Source organism: Capricornis sumatraensis, chromosome 15 (assembly GCF_032405125.1).
Source record: "Capricornis sumatraensis isolate serow.1 chromosome 15, serow.2, whole genome shotgun sequence".
Taxonomy (NCBI): Eukaryota; Metazoa; Chordata; class Mammalia; order Artiodactyla; family Bovidae; genus Capricornis; species Capricornis sumatraensis.
The window spans coordinates 36060522-36083393 of NC_091083.1; the positions used below are offsets into that span (position 1 = coordinate 36060522).

At 41.5% G+C, this 22872-nt stretch overlaps 1 protein-coding gene and 1 non-coding gene across 6 annotated transcripts in view; one reads left to right on the forward strand and one right to left on the reverse strand.

The window, feature by feature from the left end:
* Positions 1–22872, forward strand: part of CACNB2 (calcium voltage-gated channel auxiliary subunit beta 2) — a 422671-nt gene that overhangs the window by 395994 nt on the left and 3805 nt on the right. For all 5 annotated transcript variants that reach the window (XM_068986884.1, XM_068986886.1, XM_068986885.1 and 2 more), the window contains 2 exons: positions 4066–4175; positions 22083–22234. In XM_068986884.1, coding sequence (XP_068842985.1) covers positions 4066–4175; positions 22083–22234 — 262 coding nt within the window. The remainder of the gene's footprint in view (positions 1–4065; positions 4176–22082; positions 22235–22872) is intronic.
* On the reverse strand, positions 18947–19053 carry LOC138091944 (U6 spliceosomal RNA). The gene has a single exon (XR_011145970.1). It is a non-coding gene; the product is annotated as a U6 spliceosomal RNA (small nuclear RNA).

Here is a 22872-nt window from a genome sequence, read left to right on the forward strand (position 1 = left end):
ATCACAGAGCACTGAGCTGAGCTCCTTGTGGTACACCAGCTTCCCACTAGCTCTCTATTCTCCACATGGTGTATTTATGTCAAACCTAATCTAGTTCACCCCACCCTCCCATTCCCCCTGTGTCCACACATCCGTTCTCTATGTTTGTGTGTCTGTTCCTGCCCTGGAACTAGGTTCATCTGTACTTTTTCTATATTCCACATACATGCTTTAATATGCAATATTTGTTTTTCTCTTTCTGACTTTCTTCACTTTGTATGACAGACTCTATCTAGGTCCATCAACATCTCTACAAATGACCCAACTTCATTCCTTTGTCCTGCACTGTTTTTTTGATGGCATTTAATGCCACCTGACATCAGACATCTCTTTGTCTATATCCCTGCCTCCCTCCACCCCACAAGAATTTGACTTCCATAATAGTGCTCTGAATGAAGATTTGCACCTAGTAGGCACTTCATAAGTCTGCATGGAATGACCGATACCCTCCATGCCATGTAGGTGCTCAACATGAAAGGAATATTGTTACATCACTCCACTCTACCACCCCCACCCCCAAATAAAGACATTTTTAAATAATTGCTGAACACCTGTCATCTGAACTCAACTTGTGAATGCCTTGGGAAATCAAAATGAAACTGTGTTTAAGTGGCTGGGTTTAATATTGCTTTTCTGGTTATCACTTTTTCCATGTAAAGTAAAATTGTCCTCATAGTACAAAAAACTTAATCAAATACACTTAATTTTTGTAAACAGGTGTCCTACTCCACAATAAAAAGGAGTGAACTATTGATACAACATCATGAGTGAATCTCAGATCCCTTATGCAGAGTGAAAGAAGCTCAGCTTAAGAGGCTACAGTGATGTTCTGGAAAAGGCAAAACCATAGGGATAGAAAACAGCCCATGATTGACAGGGGTGGGGTCAGGAAGCTAATGGAACTGTTCCACGTCATGAATGTGACAGGACTTTATGAATTGATCCAAATTCAGGAAACTGTATACAGTAAAGGTTACAGTATGTAAATCAACAGATTTTTCATTTTAATTTGTTTTGCAAAAGCCAGTAATTCCCTTTCCACACTTTACCAAATGTCCTGCTCTCCAGAGGCAACCACTTAACTTCTTCAGTTTTTACTCCTTGCCTCTAAATCCCATGCTTCATTCACGGTTAGGCATTCTCTCTGGACTTTCTACGATGAAGACTGTTCAGCTGCCTCATGCATAATTCCTCCTGTTTGTGTCTCTCACAGCTACACACCTGCATCCATCTCATCCTTCACTCTCCCAACAGTTACATCATAATTTTGGCTGGTTCTATATTTTGGATGCATTATGACCGTGTAAATAAGATTTCAATGAGCCATGTCATATATTCGAATTACTTTTTCCGATGTGTTTTCTTTGTGGCATCTATGAGATTAATAATTTTGGTTTTTACACATGCTTAATTTTCTATATAGTTGGTGCCAGTCCAGCCACACACTCTTCCCCTGGTTGTTTCAAGTTCCTCACAATAGATTCACACACATCCAGGTGTCCCTCAGCTGTGTCTTCCTGAACCTCTCTCCAGGAATGTCCTGTCCTGCCCTGGCCTGGATGGTTTGTCTCTGTGTTGAATGCATAGATGTCACTATGAGACAGCTCTCTTCATTATGCCTATCACCACCTTTTGGGGGTGTGAACCCCTTTTCCCTAGATCAACTGATCTCTGTCAAGATTTACCTTCATCTTTTTTGTCAACAATATCCTCTGACAGTTTCTTTAGAAAGAGGACATTAAAACTTTTTGAGACCCTGCATGCCTTTTAAAATGCCTTTAATCAGCCCTCCTATTTAACTGAGAAATGGTTACAATGCTTATGGAATTCTGATTGGAATAATTCCCTGCACCGCCCCCCAGAATTTGTAAGGATTTTTGCTCGATTGCCTTCTGTCTCCATTGTTATGTGTTTTGGGGGGTTTTTTTGGAGGGGGGTTCCAATCTTAATATTTTTTATTGAAGTGTAGTTGATTTACAGTGTTGTGTAACTGTTGTTGCTGTTGAGAAGAACAAGCATTTCCATCCCTTACCCTTTGTATGGGACCTGCCTTTTCCTCTGGAAGCTTTCAGGCTTTTCTTTGTCCGCAGTGTCATGACACTTAAAAGAATATGTCTTGATGTGGAAGATTCAGCCTTTCTGCTGGGCTCCCCCTTTCCATTTGGAAATTCAGACTCTTAATTCTAATTTTTTTTTTTTAACCTTCCTGTCTTGTGTTTTCCTTGTTCTCTTTTTCCTGGAGCTCTTATTATTGGAAGTTGAACTTCCTGGGTAATTCTCTAGTTTTTATGCCTTTATTCTCCTATTTTCCATCTCTGTCTTTGCCGGTTTACTCTTTAGAAGATCTCGTTAACTTGGGCTTCCAGCCCCTCTTTTGAATTTTCATTTCTCCTGTTATATTTTTAATTTCCAGAAACGCTTTCTTAGTCTGAGTCTTTAAATAGAATTTTGTTCTAGTTTCGTAGATATAATCATCTCTTAGCATTCAGCTTTGGGCATTAGTCATAGGTGGTTTTTCTGTTTGTCTTGGTCAGTCATGTGAGGAGTTCTCCTGAGATGCCCAGGGACGACTGGTGTGCTCAAGTATAATACTAGAACATCAAATAATCAACTGGAGATTCTGTGCTCCTAAGACACAATGTTTCCTGTAGAACAGCCCCACTGGGCAGTCTCCATGGGAAACCCCCAATGCCTGTTCTTTGGGTCTTTTCTATTTGTTGGTCAGATTCCCCCCGAGAAGAATCTTCCATTCTGACACCTAGGGGATATACCCTTGGCTTCCAAAATTCTAGGATGCGGAAGAGGGCTGGGCGCTCAGCGTTTCGAATCCTTTTCTTCTCTCTGCCCCTGCTCTGTGTAGCAGATGCCCTGTTTTACTTCCTGGAGAGACTAGACCAGTCAGTGGTCTTACACCACACAGGAAAAGGACGGCCACCTCATGGCTTGATGTAATAAAGGGGAGGTGGAGGGGTCTAACTGTGGACAGACTTTTAGCCAAATCTCTTACTTCTGGTGCCCCCTTCACCTTCTTCTTCAGAGGTCTGATGAGCCATTTTACTCCACATTTTCCCTCCTGCTGGCTTGTTCATTCAGCCCAGTCTCCAACCTAAGTCATTTACTCTGCCCAGCTCCCAAATTTTGTTGTGCCTATGTCTACCCTATTTGAAATGACCCCCTCTCCTCGACTCGTGATTGTCTGCCACAACACCCTCTGGGTCTTCTTCAGAACAGTCCTCCTAACCTGTAATACTTTATTAATTTCTTATTTATGACCCATCTCTGCTGCTCAGCTCTCTTAGAGAGGATCTTGTTTGTCTTGTTCTTATTTATTCCTCATGCCGATCACAGCACCATACTTACAGGAGGGATTACCGCACAGGGTAAGAATATAGACGCTCGGGAGTTCTGGGTTCAAATTGCAGCTTCATCACTTTTAGGAACAATATAGCCTTAGATAAACAATCTACCCGTGATTCTTTTTTTTTTGGATCAACAAAAGTGGGAGAATATCCTCTCCACTGAAGTTTTTAGAATGATTTAATGAGTTAATCCGGGTAATGAGATAATGCTAAGGGCATGCCTGGCACTTGGTAAGCAACCGATACATGCTAAGTTAGGTAGGTGCAGAATTAAAATGAATGATCAGCTATACCCCAATAGAAAATAAATAAAAAGTTTAAAGAGAAAAATGAATGATTAAGTGCCCTAACATTTCTTGATTGAACATATGGTCTATATTGTGGCTCAGCTGGCAAAAGAATCCACCCGCAATGTGGGAGACCTGGGTTCAATCCCTGGGTTGGGAAGATCCCCTGGAGAATGGAAAGGCTACCCACTCCAGTATTCTGGCTTGGATAATTCCATGGACTGTATAGTCCATGAGGTTGCAAAGAGTCGGACACACACGACTGAGTAACTTTCACACTTCAGTTCACGTATCATACTTGGGTGAGTTTGGGGTATGCATTTCTCTCCCCTTTTATTCAGTGAATAACCTCAGATCTTCTGTTGCTTTTTCGCCAACAGGATTTCCATCACAAGAGTCACCGCCGACATCTCACTGGCCAAACGCTCTGTCTTAAACAATCCCAGTAAGCATGCAATAATAGAAAGATCCAACACGAGGTCAAGCTTAGGTAAGTGTGTCCATCGCCGATGAGCTGAAGCCATTTAAACCTTTTTTGCTGAGGCTACCAGTGAGCAGATCTGACTAGATGATAATTCCATGTGTCAGAGTGCATAGGCAAAACAGACAGGTGTCAGCAGTAGCCACTGCTACTGTCTTAGTGATTTAATGGTATGGAAGGATTTGTTTTGAAAGTTTTTGAGTTAAAAATTCCACAGGCTGTCAGCATGAATGTTTTGGATGGTGTCTGTTTTCACTAACATGAGCTTTTGTGACAGTATTGTCACAAGCAAAGTCATTAATATCTTTAAAGCTTAGTTTCTGTTACTGAATCAAACTCGGCTCTGCTCACCTGCAGGCAGTGAAGCCAGGCTACTGATGCAGGGTTGTGGTGAAGGAAAGGGCATTTCTTGCAGGTGCCAAACAAGGAGAACAGGCAGCTCATGTTCAAATGCTCTGAACTCCCTGATGGCTTCAGGGAAGGGGCTTTAAAGGCAGTGTGAGCAAGGGGGCTGCAGGGGAGAAGATCAGCTCATGCACAGTTCTAGGATTGGTTGGCATCAAGATGAAGTCTCAAGCATCATCAACCTTCTGGTTTCAATCAGTCTAGCTTCTCTGTTCTTATGGTCAGCAGTTTTCATCTGGTGGGGGTCTGCTTCCTGTAAAAACAATTTAGGAATGTGTATCTGGCCTTTATATCTTTCAATAACTGGGAGTTTGTTGTTTCTGCTATGTGGCTGCTTTATAGTCTAAATCGTTACTAGTTTCCCAGCCCAACAGCTATTCTTTGCTTCTACATTTTCACATTTCTCAATCATTAACTTTTTTTAAAAACAATGTTGTGATAGTTTCAGGTGGAAAGCAAAGGAACTTAGCCGTAAATATACACGTATCCATTCTTTCCCAAACTCCCCTCCCATCTAGGCTGCCGCATTACACTGAACAGAGTTCCCCATGCTATGTAGTAGGACCTTGTTGTTTTTCCATTTTAAATATAGCAGTGTGTACATGTCAATCCCAAACTCCCTAACTATCCTTTCTCCTGATCCTTCCCACTGGCACCCATAAATTTGTTCTCTGTCTGTGAGTCTCTTTTGTAAATAAGTTTATATGTATCATTTAAGATCCGACATATAAGGGATGTCATACAGTATTTCTCCTTCTCTGACTTACTTCACTCAGTATGACAATCCTCTAGGTCTGTCCATGTTGCTATAGATGACATTATTTCATTCTTTTTTATGGCTGAGTAATATTCCATTGTATATATGTACCACATTTTCTTTATCCATTCCTCTGTGGATGGACATTTAGGTTGCTTCCATGTCTTGGCTGTTGTAAGCAGTGCTGCAATGAATATTGAGGTGCATGTATTCTTTTGTACCATGTTTATCTCCACATATGTGTCCAGGAACGGGATTGCAGGGTCATATGGTAGCTCTGTTATGAGTTTTTAAAGGAACCTCCTTGCTGTTCTCCATAGTGGCTGCACCAATTTACATTCCCACCAACAGTGTAGGAGGGTTCCCTTCTCTCCACACCCTCTACAGCATTTATTGTTTGTGGGTTTTTTGATGATAGCCATTTTGACTGGTGTGAGTTGATACTTCATTTTAGTTTTGATTTGCATTACTCTCATAATGACTAATTGCCAGGGTCCAGCACCGGTGGATCCAGGGTGATTCGAAGCGGGGACGGCATAGGCGAGGAAAAACTTTTATTTATTTATAAATATACGATTAGATTAGGAGGAAATAGTGTAGTAGGAAAATTAAGTGGAGAAAAGAGGCTGAATAACTTGGTTTACGTGGAAAGCCAATAAAGTTCCAGACAAGGAACCTGCACCATCTACATTAGGCCACCAGCGTCCTCTTGAATAGCGGGGGGTGCCCCACCTTGGGCTCCCTCTCGTGTGGATCTTAGAAGCCGGGGCAAGTAAGTAGACATGGCAAGCCTCCATGCCCCAGATGGGAATTCAGCCAGAAATTAGAGTAAAGAGAAGACACGGGGGAAACCAGTCCTTCCAATGACTGACCCCCCCTCTATTGTCCTTCAAGGCCTTTTATACTTTTGATTATACATAGAGATCAATGGGTAATACAAAGTTATGCAGCGTTAGCAGCCTAGACTCTTATCAAAACCAGGCTTTTCTCTCTGCATACCTGTCTTAGGTAATTTACATCATCTTCCGGCCAAAAGGGCCAATTAACATTTTACAGCCTTTTTTCTGATAAGGGTTTGTCAACCAGAAGACTTATCTGTGTTGTTCTTCCCAAAGTCTGGTGCCACTCTCAGAAAGCACTAAAGTTACATTCTTACATAGCAAAGATACAGCAATTTATAACAAGTGAAAGGAGTACAGTGATTTATAACAAAAGTAATTAACTCAAAAGTCTAGTGTTGCTAACATCAAAACTATTATATATCTTTTTCCATATCCCATTTACATTGATTAACATCCTCCCAGGTGCCTAAAAGATAAAGAATATGGAGGCTTGGCAGCAATCATTGAGTCAACAGTGAAATCCGTCACCAGTATGATTTTTAGCTCTTTAGAAAAGGCTCTGTGTCTTTAAGATGTTTTAAGCTTTGTGCCTCTCGTGGTTGGGGGGTTGTAAGCAATTCACAAGCTGTAAGAGGTCCAGAGGAACCTGTTAGGCAAGCTAGAGAGTTGTCAGAGGGGGTTTGAACTGAAACATCCCTTTTAAATGCAGAAGACTAAAGCCCTGAGTTAACTTTTTCCAGAGAGTGTCAGAAGAGTGGAAAAGTACAATACAATAAGGCAGGCATATTCTTATTTTGGGGGGTACATGCTCAGGAAATACCAGGGGGAAAACCTGAGGCCTGACTCGCCTTGCCCATCAGGCCTCTGCTGCATGACCTTACGGGATTCCTCACGCTGGCTCCCGGCAACTCATGTTGAGCATCTTTTCTTGTGTCTCTTGGCCATCTTTATGTCTTCCTTGGAGAAATGTCTATTTAGGGCTTCTGCCCATTTTTTTCCCAAATCATTAACTCTTAAGTCAGCTTTTTGAGACTTAGGGAGGTCTGGGAGACTAAAGCAGAAAAGTCTTTTATTTCAAAGAACAAGGACTCAGGGACTTGGATATGGTGTCATTTCATCTAAACCCAAAAAGAGAGAGAGAGAAAGAGATGATACTAGCTACCTTGTGGAATTACTGCAAAGAGTAAACATAGTACGACTTCCATAAATGATGGCTATAACCCCAAATCCCTTCATACTTGGGTTATATCAGTAATTATATCAGTATCAGCATTTTCGTTTCATTTGTAAAAACAAGTTGGAGATTTTAGTTAACACATCTGCAGGTTTGTGTTCGAATCCTGTTTATTATCAAGTACTAATTTGATCAAATGAAATGGCTTTGGCAACTATTCCATCTATTTGGCATTAATGGCTGCTACACATGTAACTTACTATTAGGGCTATTTTTTATATTTATTTACTTGGTTGCACTGGGTCTTAGTTATGGCATGAGGAATCTTCAGTCTTCATTTTGGCATGCAAAATCTTTTAGCTGCAGCATGGAAATTCTTAGTGCAGCACGCGGGATCTTGTTCTTGGACCAGGGATCGAACCTGGGCCCCCTGTGTTGAGGGCTTCTGTCTGTATCTTCCCCGTGAAACGAGTAGGGTGAGCATGAGGACACAGATGTGAAGGACAGCACATCTTCCCGCTCATGTTTCACAGGGAAGATATGGACAGAAGCTACTAGATGTGGCTGCAGACAGTTAACACTCGTGTCAGTGGTTGATGAGTCCTGGAAAAAGACACAGGCCAACAGGTGGAGAGTAGGCCGAGGACGAGGGTATGATTTTATGTGAGGAAGTCGGGAGAGGCCTCTCCGAGGAGGTGACCTTTTAGCAGAATCATTTGTGTTATGAATGCTTTATCCTGGCAGCTACCCGAGAGAAGAGAGAAGTTCTGGGCAGAGCCGGGGAGTGGGTGCAAAGGTCCTGAGGCAGAAGCATGTCCAGTGGGCTGAAGAGGGAGCAGGACAGCCGGTATGACTGGAGTGGAATGATGAGGGTGTGAGATCAGAGAGGTGGTGGAGGGGCTGACTGGGTCGCACTCTCAGGCCTTTAACTGTGGATGTGATAGGAAGAGGCATGGAAGCAGAGGGGTGGCACAAGGTGACTAACATTCCAGGAGGATCTCTGATGGCAAATGTGGAGAAGGGAAAAGCAACAGACAGGAGAGAGGTGAGAGGGAAATTAGGATTCTGTTGTTCTGCCGAAGCAGCTTCAGAGAGAAATAGTGCATTCTGTAGATGAGTAGGTACGTACTGAAACCGGCGCCTCTACAAGCTGATGGGATACAGACAACAGACTAGTTACCAGTGGGAAGAGGGCAGAGGGTGGAGGCAAGATAAGGGGAGGAGATTGAGGTGCAAACTATTAGGTATAAAATAAGCTACAAGGATGTATTGTACAACATGGGAAACAGAGCTAACATTCAAATATTCATTTACTGGGCTGCACTGGGTCTTAGCTGTGGCACACTGGATATTCAGTCTTGGTTATGGCATGCAGGATCCTTACTTGTAAGGATGTGGGATCTGATTCCCTGACCAGGGATCAAACCCAGGCCCCCTGCATTGGGAGCATGGAGTCTTAGTCACTGGACTTCCAGGCAAGTCCTTAGAGCCAGTATTTTATAACTACAAATGGAATATAATCTTGAATCACCCTGTTGTACATCCGTGCACCTTATATAATGCGGAAATTGTCCTAAAGTTTTCTCCTTCATGTTCCCCATCTCTTTGCAACCCCACGGTAAAGAATCTGCCTGCAATGCAGGAGACCCAGGTTCGATCCCTGGGTCAGGAAGGTGCCCTGGAGAAGGGAATGGCTACCCATTCCCGTATTCTGGCCTGGAGAATCCCACGGACAGAAGAGCCTGGCAGGCTACAGTCCATGGGGTCGCCAAGAGTCAGACACGACTAAGCAACTGACACTTCCACTTCACTTTCACTTTTCACAGCAACTATACTGCGATTTTTTTTAAGTGGTGCCTTTAGAAGTATCCCTTCAGCAGAGTAGGGTTGTGGCAAAGACTTGGACAGGAGGTCACCTAGGGGACTTGTCATCCATCATTCAGGTTAGAGAATAAGAGAAGCTGTAAATTAGTGACAGAGGGAAGGAGAAGACTGGCAGGAATCCAGAGGTGAGAGTCAGGATTTCTCTACTGGATGGAGAACATGAAGGAGAAAACCCCAGGATGATTTCTGCATATTTGCTTTGAGGAAGATGGTATTATTCTGGGGATAAGGGGCTCAGGATGAGGAAGTCACAGAGGGCAGGGATCTGGGGAGGGGGTGAAAAAGGTGACAGCTCCATTTGTGCACATGTTGGATTTGTAATACTGTGGAACATCCAGATATCCAGCAGGAAGCTGTGCACACGAAGCTGGAACTTCCAGAGAGGGCGGGGCTTAACACACAGTGGACTCTCAGCATTCACAGGTGTCATAGTCTATGAAGTCACAGCAAATACTGAATTCGTGAATTCAGGGGAAATGCAGGGTTAGGTTCCTGCAAGCCCCTGGTCCCCACATTTTCATCCACTGACCTGCACATCACCTGGTTGCATCATTTTTCTATTTAAAGACTCCTTACTGGATAACCCTGGGTTCGATCCCTGGGTTAGGAGGATCCTGTGGAGAAGGGAATGGCAACCCACTCCTGTACTCTTGCCTAGAAAATTCCACGGACAGAGGAGCCTTGTAGGCTACAGTCCATGGGGTCGCAAAGAGTCGGACACAACTTAGTGACTTCACTTCACTTCACTTTTACTGGATAATCCTGAGTTCGATCCCTGGGTTGGGAAGGTCCTCTGGAGAGGGAATGGCAACCCACTCCAGTATTCTTGACTGGAGAATTCCATGGACAGAGGAGCCTGGTGGGCTACAGTCCATGGGATTGCAAAGAGTCAGACACAACTGAGCAACTTAACACAGACACACATTATTTGATAGATACTGTTGATCCCCTTAACATGTAACTCACAACTACCAGCTCTACAAATCATGCCTGGATTAAGCTTATCAAAGATTTTTCTCCGTAAGAAATAGTCTTCTTGCCTTTAGAAACACTAGACAGTACTTCAACCCTACACATGGAGGCTGTTTTAAAAGGCACAAAAACAAGAAGAATGTGATAGATCATAAGAGGAACACGTATTTACAGCATGAGAGGTGAAACCGGAGGGCACAGCTTCAGCTTGTGTGACTGCAGCTGAGAATGTGGCTGTTGGGGGGTCCAGTGTCCTGAGCGCCTGCAAAAGCGTCTCTTTAAAAAATGTTTTTAGTATTTATTTACTTATGTGGCTGCATCGAGTCTTAGTTGTGACATGGGATGTCTGGTTGCAACATGTGGGATCTAGTTCCCTGACCAGGGGTCGAACCCGGGCCCGCACCTGCATGGGGAGCACAGAGGGACAGGAAACCATGGGAAAGATGGATCCCACTGAGGAGTGAGAAGGGTTCATGTCCCACATGCTACAGAAAGGTCAGAAAAAACAAGGTTGGCCAAATGCATTGACCTTGCTGACCTGGAATGTCCATCCTTAGACATGTTTGTTTTTGCTCAAACAAAGCAGGGGGATTCAGAGGGCAGAGTCCTTAGACCATGTGGAAGATGGCCTGGGGCCAGAGCCCACCGAGGATGGGTGGGAATCCACCCAGGCACACAGATCATCTGGTCACCTAGGAAACGCAACGTGCACATGCGCTGTCTGTAGTTTTGAAAGAAGGGGAGTATGTTATGTGTGTTTTGTCTTTAATTCTTTATAAGTACAAGGATTTTTAGTTTTTCCTAGGGTAGAGCAAGGAATAGGTGATTTTACAGAGAAAAAATTTAGTGGTAGGAGAATGATCAGAGGATTTCCCCCTCCCCCCACCAATAAAACATGTTGAATAATACGTTATGGGTTTGATGTGGAGCCTATAGGAAAGATTCTTATTTTGTACAAAACTGGCCCTTTAGTACTCCAGGTATGTAACTATATATACATGTGTAGACACCCGTGAAGATTGTGCATAGTTCTAAATGCTGCCATTTCTTCTGATGTGTAAATGTCGCCGTCTTTATTTAATTTTTCTTGCTTTTCTTAGATCTTTCCGATTCTTCTTACTGGTTTTAACCTGGCAATTATTTAGTCTTTGTATCCATTTCCCATCTCTAAAATGGTGATACTACCAAGATACCTACTAGGATTATTGTGAGAAGCACATGAAGTAGTTTGTGGCATGTAGTAGATCAGTTAATGGTGGCTGCTGTTATTAGTAGTCTTATTTCTAATTTTTTAAACAGTGCATAGTTTATATAATTCTTTTACTCATTAAAGTATATAAGATATTAATTTAGATCTGATAGAAGAAATATATCCTAGAACTGAAAATTTTAGTAAGTAGTAAGTACATAGCCAGCATGTGCTCAGTCATATCTGAGTCCCTGTGACCCCATGGAATGTAGCCCTGGCCAGGCTCCTCTGTCCATAAATTTTCCAGGCAAGAATACTGGAGTGGTTGCCATTTCCTGCTCCAGGGATCGAACCCACATCTCTCGCATCTCCTGCACTGGCAGGCAGATTCTTTACCAACTGCGCTACCTGGGAAGCCCAGTAAGTAAATAGATAAATTAAAAAACAAACCAATTTCTATGTAGCACATTCTTCTCAGTCTGCACAATGGGGTCTCTGTAATGTTGCCTTTTTTTTTTTTTTTAAGAATATTAGCATTTCAGAGATCTAGGCCAAATTAAATCAGTGCCAGTGTTGTAGTGCTTGTGAAACAGCTGGAGACTGTATGCTAGAGGAAAGTTTGGGGCCAGAGAGGACGCCTAAGAATTTTTTTCAAGCATTATTTATTATCCTGGAAGTGCTTTGAGCCCAAGGGCAGGTAGGGCTGAATGCAGGGGGTGGGGGTAGTTTATATTAAAAGCATCTCTTTCCTGTATACACTTGGTAAAAACTAAATTTGAGAAAACTGACCTCAAACTTAATAGATGAGATCAACTGCAGCAATTATTTAAGAAAGTATGAACGATCCAGTATATTGAAGATATAATGTAATAGGTAAAAATTTACTTTATACTTGAGCTTTTCGAAAACCTTCATTACATAAACAAAAGTATAGTATGTTGCATTTGGAATTGATTATATCAATATGCCACCGTATGGCATGAAGGAAAAAACCATAAAAATTTTGCAGCTTTATGTACATCATCAGATTTTCAGAGTGGTATAGGGCTTCTTTGCATGTATGGATGTCTTTATATGGGCTCATAAAAGTTCTCACTTTTTTTCTCAGTAGTAATATTGGTCAGGCATCATAAGTTAAAATATGTGTATTAGCTGTGCACACAAATATGCACTTCTATACATTATAGAAGTAAAAACACCATTTGAATTGAAATAGTAAAGGATCCTGTAATAGAGTTATTTGCCAATTCCAAATCCAAACTTTTAAAATAATAAACTTAGATAATTAACTATTGCTTTCTAAAATAATTCACCTTAGTGTCTTTAACCTGCCCAACTTTATACTATCTGTAACTGTGGTTTGATTTTACCCCAAGTAGTTTTCTAGGAACAAGTCAATTTAGGAGAATATGCTACATCGTTGCACACATTTATACACAACTGTGCTTCACTGTCACACAAGAGCAAACACTGTACTGAAAGTAGGAAAATACAAGCAAATAAGAGAGTAAAGGAAGTGAAGCTAGATGTAGTTCAGTGCAGTTGAGTCCCCCAGTCGTGTCCAACTCTGCGACCCCGTGAACCGCAGCACGCCAGGCCTCCCTGTCCATCACCAACTCCAGGAGTCCACCCAAACTCATGTCCATTGAGTCAGTGATGCCATCCAACCATCTTATCCTCTGTCAACCCCCTTCTCCTCCTGCCCTCAATCTTTCCCAGCATCAGGGTCTTTTCAAATGAGTCAGCTCTTTGCATCAGGTGGCCAAAGTATTGGAGTTTCAGCTTCAACATCAGTTCCTCCAATAAACACCCAGGACTGATCTCCTTTAGGATGGACTGGTTGGATCTCCTTGCAGTCCAAGGGACTCTCAAGAGTCTTCTCCAACACCACAGTTCAAAAGCATCAATTCTTTGGCGCTCAGCTTTCTTTATAGTTCAACTCTCACATCCATACATGACCACTGGAAAAACAATAGCCTTGACTAGGCGGACCTTTGTTGACAAAGTAATGTCTCTGCTTTTTAATATGCTGTCTAGGTTGGTCATAACTTTCCTTCCAAGAAGTAAGTCTTTTAATTTCATGGCTGCAGTCACCATCTCCAGTGATTTTGGAGCCCAGAAAAATAGTCAGTCACTGTTTCCACTGTTTCCCCATCAGTTTGCCATGAAGTGATGGGACCAGATGCCATGATCTTAGTTTTCTGAATGTTGAGCTGTAAGCCAACTTTCTCACTCTCCTCTTTCACTTTCATCAAGAGGCTCTTTAGTTCCTCTTCACTTTCTGCCATAAGGATGGTGTCATCTGCCTGTCTGAGGTTATTGACACTTCTCCCAGCAATCTTGATTCCAGCTTGTGCTTCCTCCAGCCCAGCGTTTCTCATGATGTCCTCTGCATGTAAGTTAAATAAGCAGGGTGACAATATACAGCCTTGATGCACTCCTTTTCCTATTTGGAACCAGTCTGTTGTTCCATGTCCAGTTCTAATTGTCGCTTCCTGACCTGCATAGAGGTTTCTCAAGAGGCAGGTCAGGTGGTCTGGTATTCCCATCTCTTTCAGAATTTTCCACAGTTTATTGTGATCCACACAGTCAAAGGCTTTGGCATAGTCAATAAAGCAGAAATAGACATTTTTCTAGATGTAGTTGGCATTTGGTTGTAGTTGGGAGGAGAGGAATTCATTCACTTTGTATATGAGCAACCAGGTGGTCAAATAAAAATGTTTACAGCTTGGTAGATGTTTTTAGCCCAGTGGAACAGTCAGCTGAGATAACTTGTTAACAGTTGGTCTCTTCCTCCTTATCCTGGTGGACCTGTTGTGTCTCTGGACTATGGTGATGGATACAGGAAACCACACATGTGATAAAACTGAATAGAACTCAGTACACATTCACACACACAGATGAGTACGTAAAACTCAGGCAATCCAAGGAAGACGGATAGGTTGTATTAATACTGATATCCTGGTTGTGGTGTTGCACTTTAGTTTTCCAGGATGTTCCCATTGAGGAAAACTAGGTAATAAAGTGCCCTGGGAGCTGTCGTTTCTTACAGCTGCTGTGAATGTACAGTTGTCTCAGGAGGAGCATCAATTAAAGAGTCCCTTACCAGGGACTGTGGGACTGGGGTGACACACCTGAGAGAGTGTCTCGCTCACTGGTTCTCAGGTGTGGTCTCCACAACAACAGCATCACTACTGCGAGCATTAGTTTGGAATGAGCCTTCGCAGGCTCCACCTGGACCTGTTAAATCAGCAACTCTGGAGGCGGGGCCCTGCAGTCTGTTTCAACAAGCCTGCCAGGTGACTCTGCTGTGCATGCCAGGGTTTGGGAACTACCGATCTTGTCATCACTGTGCAGTGAAGGATCTAAGGACCGCAGGAAGGGAAGGGATCCGTGTGGCGTAGGTAAGGCACTAAGGAATAAAGCTAAGGCTAGACCCTGGCATCCAGACTGCTAGTCCAGGATTCCCTCCACTCAGCAGTGCGTGATGTGATTACATTTACTTGACCATCTGCCTTCTCTTAGGAAAAAAATTTATGGGCCTAGTGATCTTCTGAATCTCACTTCCTCCCTCCTCCTGACCTAATTAATCATTACAGGCATAGCCATGTCTATCTTAAGAAATTAACACTTTTAAAATTCCACAACATTGCTCTGCTGGCCCAGCTACACATCTCTCCACCCAAAGGGAGTACTTCACCTATATATAGTTTGGCTGCCAAGTTCACGATTAAAGTTTTTGATGATTAAATGAATTTTTTCTACAACAGCAGCTTCTGTCTAATGTATGTATAGTCAACTAAAAAGGCAAATATAAAGAGAAAATACATTGTATATTGTCAGATATACAGAATCTAGAAAAATGGTAGTGATGAACCTATTATTGGCAGGGCAGGAATAGAGCCACAGACATAGAGACTTGGGGACACAGTGGGTGAAGGAGCGGGTGGGACAGATTGAGAGAACAGCGTTGACATGCATACACTGCCATGCGTAAAACAGCCAGCAGGAAGCTGCTGTACGGCACAGGGAACTCAGCGCGGTGCACTGTGACGACCGAGAGGGGTGGGATGGTGGGGCTCCAAGAGCAAGGGGTGGGAGTATACGTATAACTGATGCACACTGTCGTATAGCAGAAACCAACACAACGTTGTAAACCAATCATCCTCTAATTAAAAAGTTTTTTAAAAGGCAAATATTTGTTACATTATACATATACACAATGATTATATTTTTTCTTTGCCTTTTTAACTCATTCTTTCAACATAATTTTTGAGTGCCAGGTACATCCTAAGCACTGTCCTGAGGGAAGGAATGAAAGTAATTATGTATTATTGCCAGTCTTCCTATCAGTTCACTGCCTGTTGGAAAAGTTTTCAGTCATATCATCAAAACTCAATGTGATACATGTTAGCAGGTTGGCACAAAGCGATACTTGACCTTTATTAAGCATTTCCTATAGGCAGGCACCAAAATAAATATTTTGCACACTGATACACTTAGTCCTCATTTCCATTTTCCAGAAAAGAATACTTAGGGGCTCCAAGACATTAAGCCTTGTTACCCAAGGATCACACAGTTGGATTAAGAAGCCATGTTGGTGCCTGGGAAGTGGGTGCCCTGAGGCAAACCTTCCTGGGTCTGGGGAAAGGAGAGGGGGCTGAAGAGGGCTTTAACAGGTTTCCTTTCTTAGGCTAAGTAAAGAAGTTGTCAAAATGAGAAATCTGTGCTTAGCGATTATGAAATGGCATTGGAACTGCTACCACATCACTGACAATCTGCCCTGAATCCATTTCTGTTTCACAGACAAGTTCGTGTCACGTTTTAGACTCCGCGTGTAAGGGTGTCACAGGGTATTTGTCTCTTTCTGACTGACTTCCCTTAGCATGATACTCTCTGGGTCCATCCGTGTTGCTGCAAATGGCGTTATTCTCTTTCTGTGGCTGAGCAAGTACTCCATTGTGTATATGCACATCTTCTTTATCCGCTCACCTGTTGACAGACATTTAGGTTGTTTCCATGTGTTGGCTATTGTGAATAGTGCTGATGTGAATATAAGGGTGCATGTATCTTTTTGAATTACAGTTTTGTGTGAATATATGCCCAGGGATGGGATTGCTGGATCATATGGCAACTCTTTTTGGAAGAACCTCTATGCTGTTTTTCATAGTATCAGCAGCAAGTTTAAATTCAGTAGGTCTAAGAGATTGGGATCTGGACAGATAAACAAGGCTTTTCAGTTTCAGAAATGAACATTAGCAGCATTGACATTTCTTTTTCGAAATAAATTCTCAGCATGATGTACACTGTCAAAGAAAAACCACTAGTATGGGCACATTTCTTTTGAAAGCAACATTTTGTACTTGGAAGTTAAAAGCATTTTCTTCAGAATTTATTGGTCATCTTTTTATAAGGTTTATTTACAAATATGTTGCATTGGGTTTCTAAAAAAATCTTTTTAAGTTTTTAAAGAATATCTCATTTTCCACCTTAATTTAAAAAGTGTAAGGTATCTGTGTATCTGAGAATACTAGAATATATGCATATATACACACATGTCCATGATACATATATTAAGCTATTGACATAAATAGATATGATTTTTGGATATATAATATAATGGATTATTTTATGTTTATCTGTTACCCAGATTTAACAAGTATTACATTTATACTTTTTTTTTTAACTTTGTTTTACTTTACAATACTGTATTGGTTTTGCCATACATTGACATGAATCCACCACGGGTGTATACAAGCTCCCAATCCTGAATCCCCCTCCCACCTCCCACCCCATATCATCTCTCTGGATCATCCTCATGCACCAGCCCCAAGCATCCTGTATCCTGTATCGAACATAGACTGGTGATTTGTTTCTTACATGATAGTATACATGTTTCAATGCCAGTCTCCCAAATCATCCCACCCTCTCCCTCTCCCTCAGAGTCCAAAAGTCCGTTCTATACATCTGTGTCTCTTTTGCTGTCTCGCATCCAGGGTCATCATTACCATCTTTCTAAATTCCGTATATATGTGTCAGTATACTGTATTGGTGTTTTTCTTTCTGGCTTACTTCACTCTGTATAATCGGCTCCAGTTTCATCCATCTCGTTAGAACTGATTCAAATGTATTCTTTTTATCTTTTATTTTTTTTTAATCTTTAATTCTTACATGTGTTCCCAAACATGAACCCCCCTCCCACCTCCCTCCCCATAACATCTCTGTGGGTCATCCCCATGCACCAGCCCCAAGCATGCTGTATCCTGCGTCAGACATAGACTGGCGATTCAATTCTTACATGATAGTATACATGATAGAATGCCATTCTCCCAAATCATCCCACCCCCTCCCTCTCCCTCTGAGTCCAAAAGTCCGTTATACACAGCTGTGTCTTTTTTCCTGTCTTGGATACAGGGTCGTCATTGCCATCTTTCTAAATTCCATATATATGTGTTAGTATACTGTATTGGTGTTTTTCTTTCTGGCTTACTTCACTCTGTATAATCAGCTCCAGTTTCATCCATCTCATCAGAACTGATTCAAATGAATTCTTTTTAACGGCTGAGTAATACTCCATTGTGTATATGTACCACAGCTTTCTTATCCATTCATCTGCTGATGGACATCTAGGTTGTTTTCATGTCCTGGCTATTATAAACAGTGCAGCGATGAACATTGGGGTACATGTGTCTCTTTCAATTCTGGTTTCCTCGGTGTGTATGCCCAGCAGTGGGATTGCTGGGTCATAAGGCAGCTCTATATGCAATTTTTTAAGGGATCTCCACAGTTTTCTGTAGTGGCTGTACTAGTTTGCATTCCCACCAACAGTGTAAGAGGACATTCTCCACACCCTCTCCAGCATTTATTGCTTGAAGACTTTTGGATCGCAGCCATTCTGACTGGTGTGAAATGGTACCTCATTGTGGTCTTGATTTGCATTTCTCTGATAATGAGCAATGTTGAGCATCTTTTCATGTGTTTGTTAGCCATCCGTAGGTCTTCTTTGGAGAAATGCCTATTTAGTTCTTTGGCCCATTTTTTGATTGGGTCATTTATTTTTCTGGAGTTGAGCTGCAGGAGTTGCTTGTATATTTTTGAGATTAGTTGTTTGTCAGTTGCTTCATTTGCTATTGTTTTCTCCCATTCAGAAGGCTATCTTTTCACCTTACTTATAGTTTCCTTTGTTGTGCAGAAGCTTTTAATTTTAATTAGATCCCATTTTTTATTTTTGCTTTTATTTCCAGTATTCTGGGAGGTGGATCATAGAGGATCCTGCTGTGATTAATGTCGGAGAGTGTTTTGCCTATGTTCTCCTCTAGGAGTTTTATAGTTTCTGGTCTTACATTTAGATCTTTAATCCATTTTGAGTTTATTTTTGTGTGTGGTGTTAGAAAGTGATCTAGTTTCATTCTTTTACAAGTGGTTGACCAGTTTTCCCAGCACGACTTGTTAAAGAGATTGTCTTTACTCCATTGTATAATCTTGCCTCCTTTGTCGAAGATAAGGTGTCCATAGGTGTGTGGATTTATCTCTGGGCTTTCTATTTTGTTCCATTGAAAAAATATGGAACGCTTCACGAATTTGCGTGTCATCCTTGCGCAGGGGCCATGCTAATCTTCTCTGTATCATTCCAATTTTAGTATATGTGCTGCCGAAGCGAGCACTTACATTTATATTCTTGCCTGGGAAAGCCCATGGACAGAGAAGCCTGGCCGGCTACAGTCCATGGGGTTGCAGTGTTGGACATGACTTGGCGACTAAACAACAACAAATTACATTCATAATCATTTTTTTAAATAGTGCTCAAACCTCTAAAAAACAAATTATTTTTAAGGCATGGGACTCTTGTGACTGTGTGAATAGCTGTCATTAACTGATACACAGATGAAAATCTTTGTGATCAAATTTCTTTTTTATGAAACTTAACTGACAGGTATACAACATGATTTGACACATGGATATACTGTGTAATGATCACAGAAAGATTACTTACAAGTTTACGTGGTTACAGATTTTCTTCTTGTGAGGAAAACTCTTAAGATCCACTCTCTTAGCAACTTTCAAATAGACAGTATCACTAACTCCAACTACATCCTTGGGACTTAACTGTACTTTTGATCACCCTCTACCACCCCGTTATCTGTATCTATGAACTCGTTGCTTTTTTTTTCAGTTCCCCATTTCAGTAAGATTATATATTTGTCTCTTATTTCACTTGGCATAAAGCTGGTAAGGTCCATTAGTCTCGTTGCAAATGGCAGGATTGTGCGTGTGTGAGAGAAAGAGAGAGACTCATCTTATTCCACTGAGTGGTACTGCATACTAATTTTATATCCTGCAATTTAATTCATTTATGAGTTCTGACAGTCTTTTGGTGGAGTCTTTAGAGTTATATATATATATATCTCATCATGTCAGCTACAAGAGAGTTTTACTTCCTTTCCAATTTGTATGCCTTGGTTTTGTTTCCTGCCTACTTGCTCTGGTTACGTCTTTCAATACTATGCTGAAAGAAGTGGCGGGAGTGCGCATCCTTGTGTGGTTCCTAATCTCAGAGGAAAAGCTTCTAGCATTTCCACTGAGTATGATATCAGCTGTAAACTAATCAGATTTCTTCATGGTTGTAGATTGGAACTTTACTACTGGTGATCAGTGGCTTGTGAAAACACAGAGCACAGAGAAGCAAGGTTATAATTGGAATAAAAAATTTAAGAAGCAAGAGGAGAGAGCAAATAACAGTATTGGTAATGTTTTAGAACACAGTTACAAAAGGAATGATTGAAGGAAATATATACGAACAGTATGCTGTAAGAAAGCCCAGGTACTTGTTACCTAGTTTCAACCATTTACTTTGAAGTTAATCCAAGATACTTATATTATCTGTAAATATTTCAGTATGTATTTCTAAACAGTGGAGACTCCTTTTATTTAAACCATGCCATTATCATACCTCTTTTTTTTAATATTATTTATTTGGCTGCACCAGGTTTTAGTTGCCACACTCAAGATCTAGTTCCCTGACCAGGGATCAAACCTGGACCCCTGCATTGGCAGCATGGAGTTTTATCACTGGACCACCTGGGAAGTCCCTATTGTACCTTAATAATAACCCCCTGGTATCATCAGGTTGCCACTCAGCCATGTATCATTTCCCAGCTGTCATATACTAGAAAGATACAAACACATACATTTTATACACACACACACACACACACACACACATATATATATACACAAACATTTTATTCACTTCTGCATCATAAAATATATAAATTACTATTTGTCTGAATCAGGATCCAAATAAACTTCACACATTGTGATTGATTCTTAGGTCCTTGAATCTCTTAATCCTGTTTTCCATATATCTTTTATCTCCTTGTAATTTTTTAAAGAAACTAGGTCAGTTACCCTACTTATACTGCAGGGTATTCAGAGACTGAATTTTGCTAACTAAATTACACTGGTGTAGTTTACACAACTGTCTGTTCTCTGTATTTCTTATAAACTGGTCTGTTGAGAAGCTTAATAGGTTTTTTTCTTTTCGCAAAACTATGTCATGAGTGGTAACATGACCAAATATTATTTTAAAGCTCGTGTCACTAGTGGTTTGGGGCATTTTAAAGACATCCAGGTAAACAAAAGGACTCTTAGTGGTAAGAGGCAGATGACTAGTGGCTTGCCTTTTCTGGAATAATGCACAAGTTAAAATTGTCTCCAGGAGTCTTCTGCGTGGATGCAAATGCACCAGAGGAACTAAATGGTGTCCTGTAGGTCCAGGCATCTCGTGGGAGTGGCCCTTCATGACTGCAGTGGTCACTGCAAACTACATATTATCCTTTACAGAGCTGTCTTATTTAGAAACGTAGTTCCTGGCTATCTAACTTCTATCTGAATCTCAAAATTTTAGTTATTCACATTAATTACATTTCAGGTATTCCATAGCAGTGATGCAGTATATATCCATCATCAGAGAAAATATTCTAGAACAGCCCTTTTAACACTCAAGAGAGACAATGGAGAAATAGATGAACTGAATGAAAACACTTTGGCATTCAAGTAAATTTTGTTTATGATTATATATCTGAGGTGCTGCCTCCACTACATAACTGCCCTTTTAAAGCATGAATGTTACAGGACCGTTTTTTTGTTGGTGGAAAATACAAGAAGTGTGTTTCTGGCTATGTTTGTCGTAGACATTCTGAAAATCTGTTTCCTGCTATAGTTCAGCTTGCTCATAAACATCTCTAGACTCCATACCAAGAGCTGGCATGTAAACGCAGATAAGCCCGTGCAGTGACAGGAAGGCTGCTGATGGGTGCTAGGCTTGAGTGGTCAGAAACACACACAAGGAAGAGCTCTCTCCATGTTTCTATTTTACAACATTTTAATAAAATGAGTCCACGGAGTGACGTTTTATAGCCCCCAAAACAAATAAGCACAGAGAGCCAAAAAGTTTGACTCTCATAGACATCGTGGTAAACTGGAAATAAATTTCATAACTGGTTGAGAGAGGAATTCCTAAATTCTCAAGGTGTTGTGAAGGAATGGCTCTTTGCAAACGATGCCTGTTATCAGCTCTTACCTGTAGACATCAACCACAGCTCACCTGCCTGAGTAACCATTTTACTTTCTCTCAATCTGGTCTGGAAATGCTGAACTTTTAAGTAATCAAGTTCTGCTCCACCTTTTACAGCGGAAGTTCAGAGTGAAATCGAAAGAATTTTCGAACTTGCAAGAACACTGCAACTGGTGGTCCTTGATGCGGACACTATCAATCACCCAGCCCAGCTCAGTAAAACCTCTCTGGCCCCTATCATAGTGTATGTCAAGATTTCCTCTCCTAAGGTAAGCAGGGCTGTGACCGTTTGTTCCGCAGTGAAACTTTTCTAAAATGTGTCCTCATAGTCTGCTTTCAGTTACAGACGGGCTGCTGCTTTACCCCACTAAGGATTGAAGAGAGATGTGGTAGGTGAGAAGTGTTAAGATTCATAGAAGCAGAGAGTGATGATAAGTTTCATGGCTGAGAACAGTGATTTCCAAAGTGTGGCCTGTGGATTCCTGGTGGGGGAGGCTTGTAGATACTTTCAGAGGGCCTAGAAGGCCATTTCCCTGATAATCCTCAGACATTCTCCTCCTCTTCCACTGGCCTGACCTTTGTACAGATGGTGCAAAAGAAGTGGTGGGAAATGTCTAAGCAGGAAGCAAGACCACAACAGCAGTAGCAGCTGCTGCGTTCTTCCTCACCATGCACTTCCGGGTTATAAAGTTTCACTTAGTGTCCTAAGCAAAATCCCATCTAGTGCCACTTTCTTAGTGGAGTTTGAAAACATTGGATGCATTAGTTCTGGGTATGTATTTTGATAGGAGATCCTTGCTCTTATCTAGAGGCGTTACTAAACTATAAATCTATGTCCCAGACTAGGTCAGAATAAGGTGCAGATTTTTTTACTGGCAACCTTCAAGTTAGAAGAGAAGATGCCTCT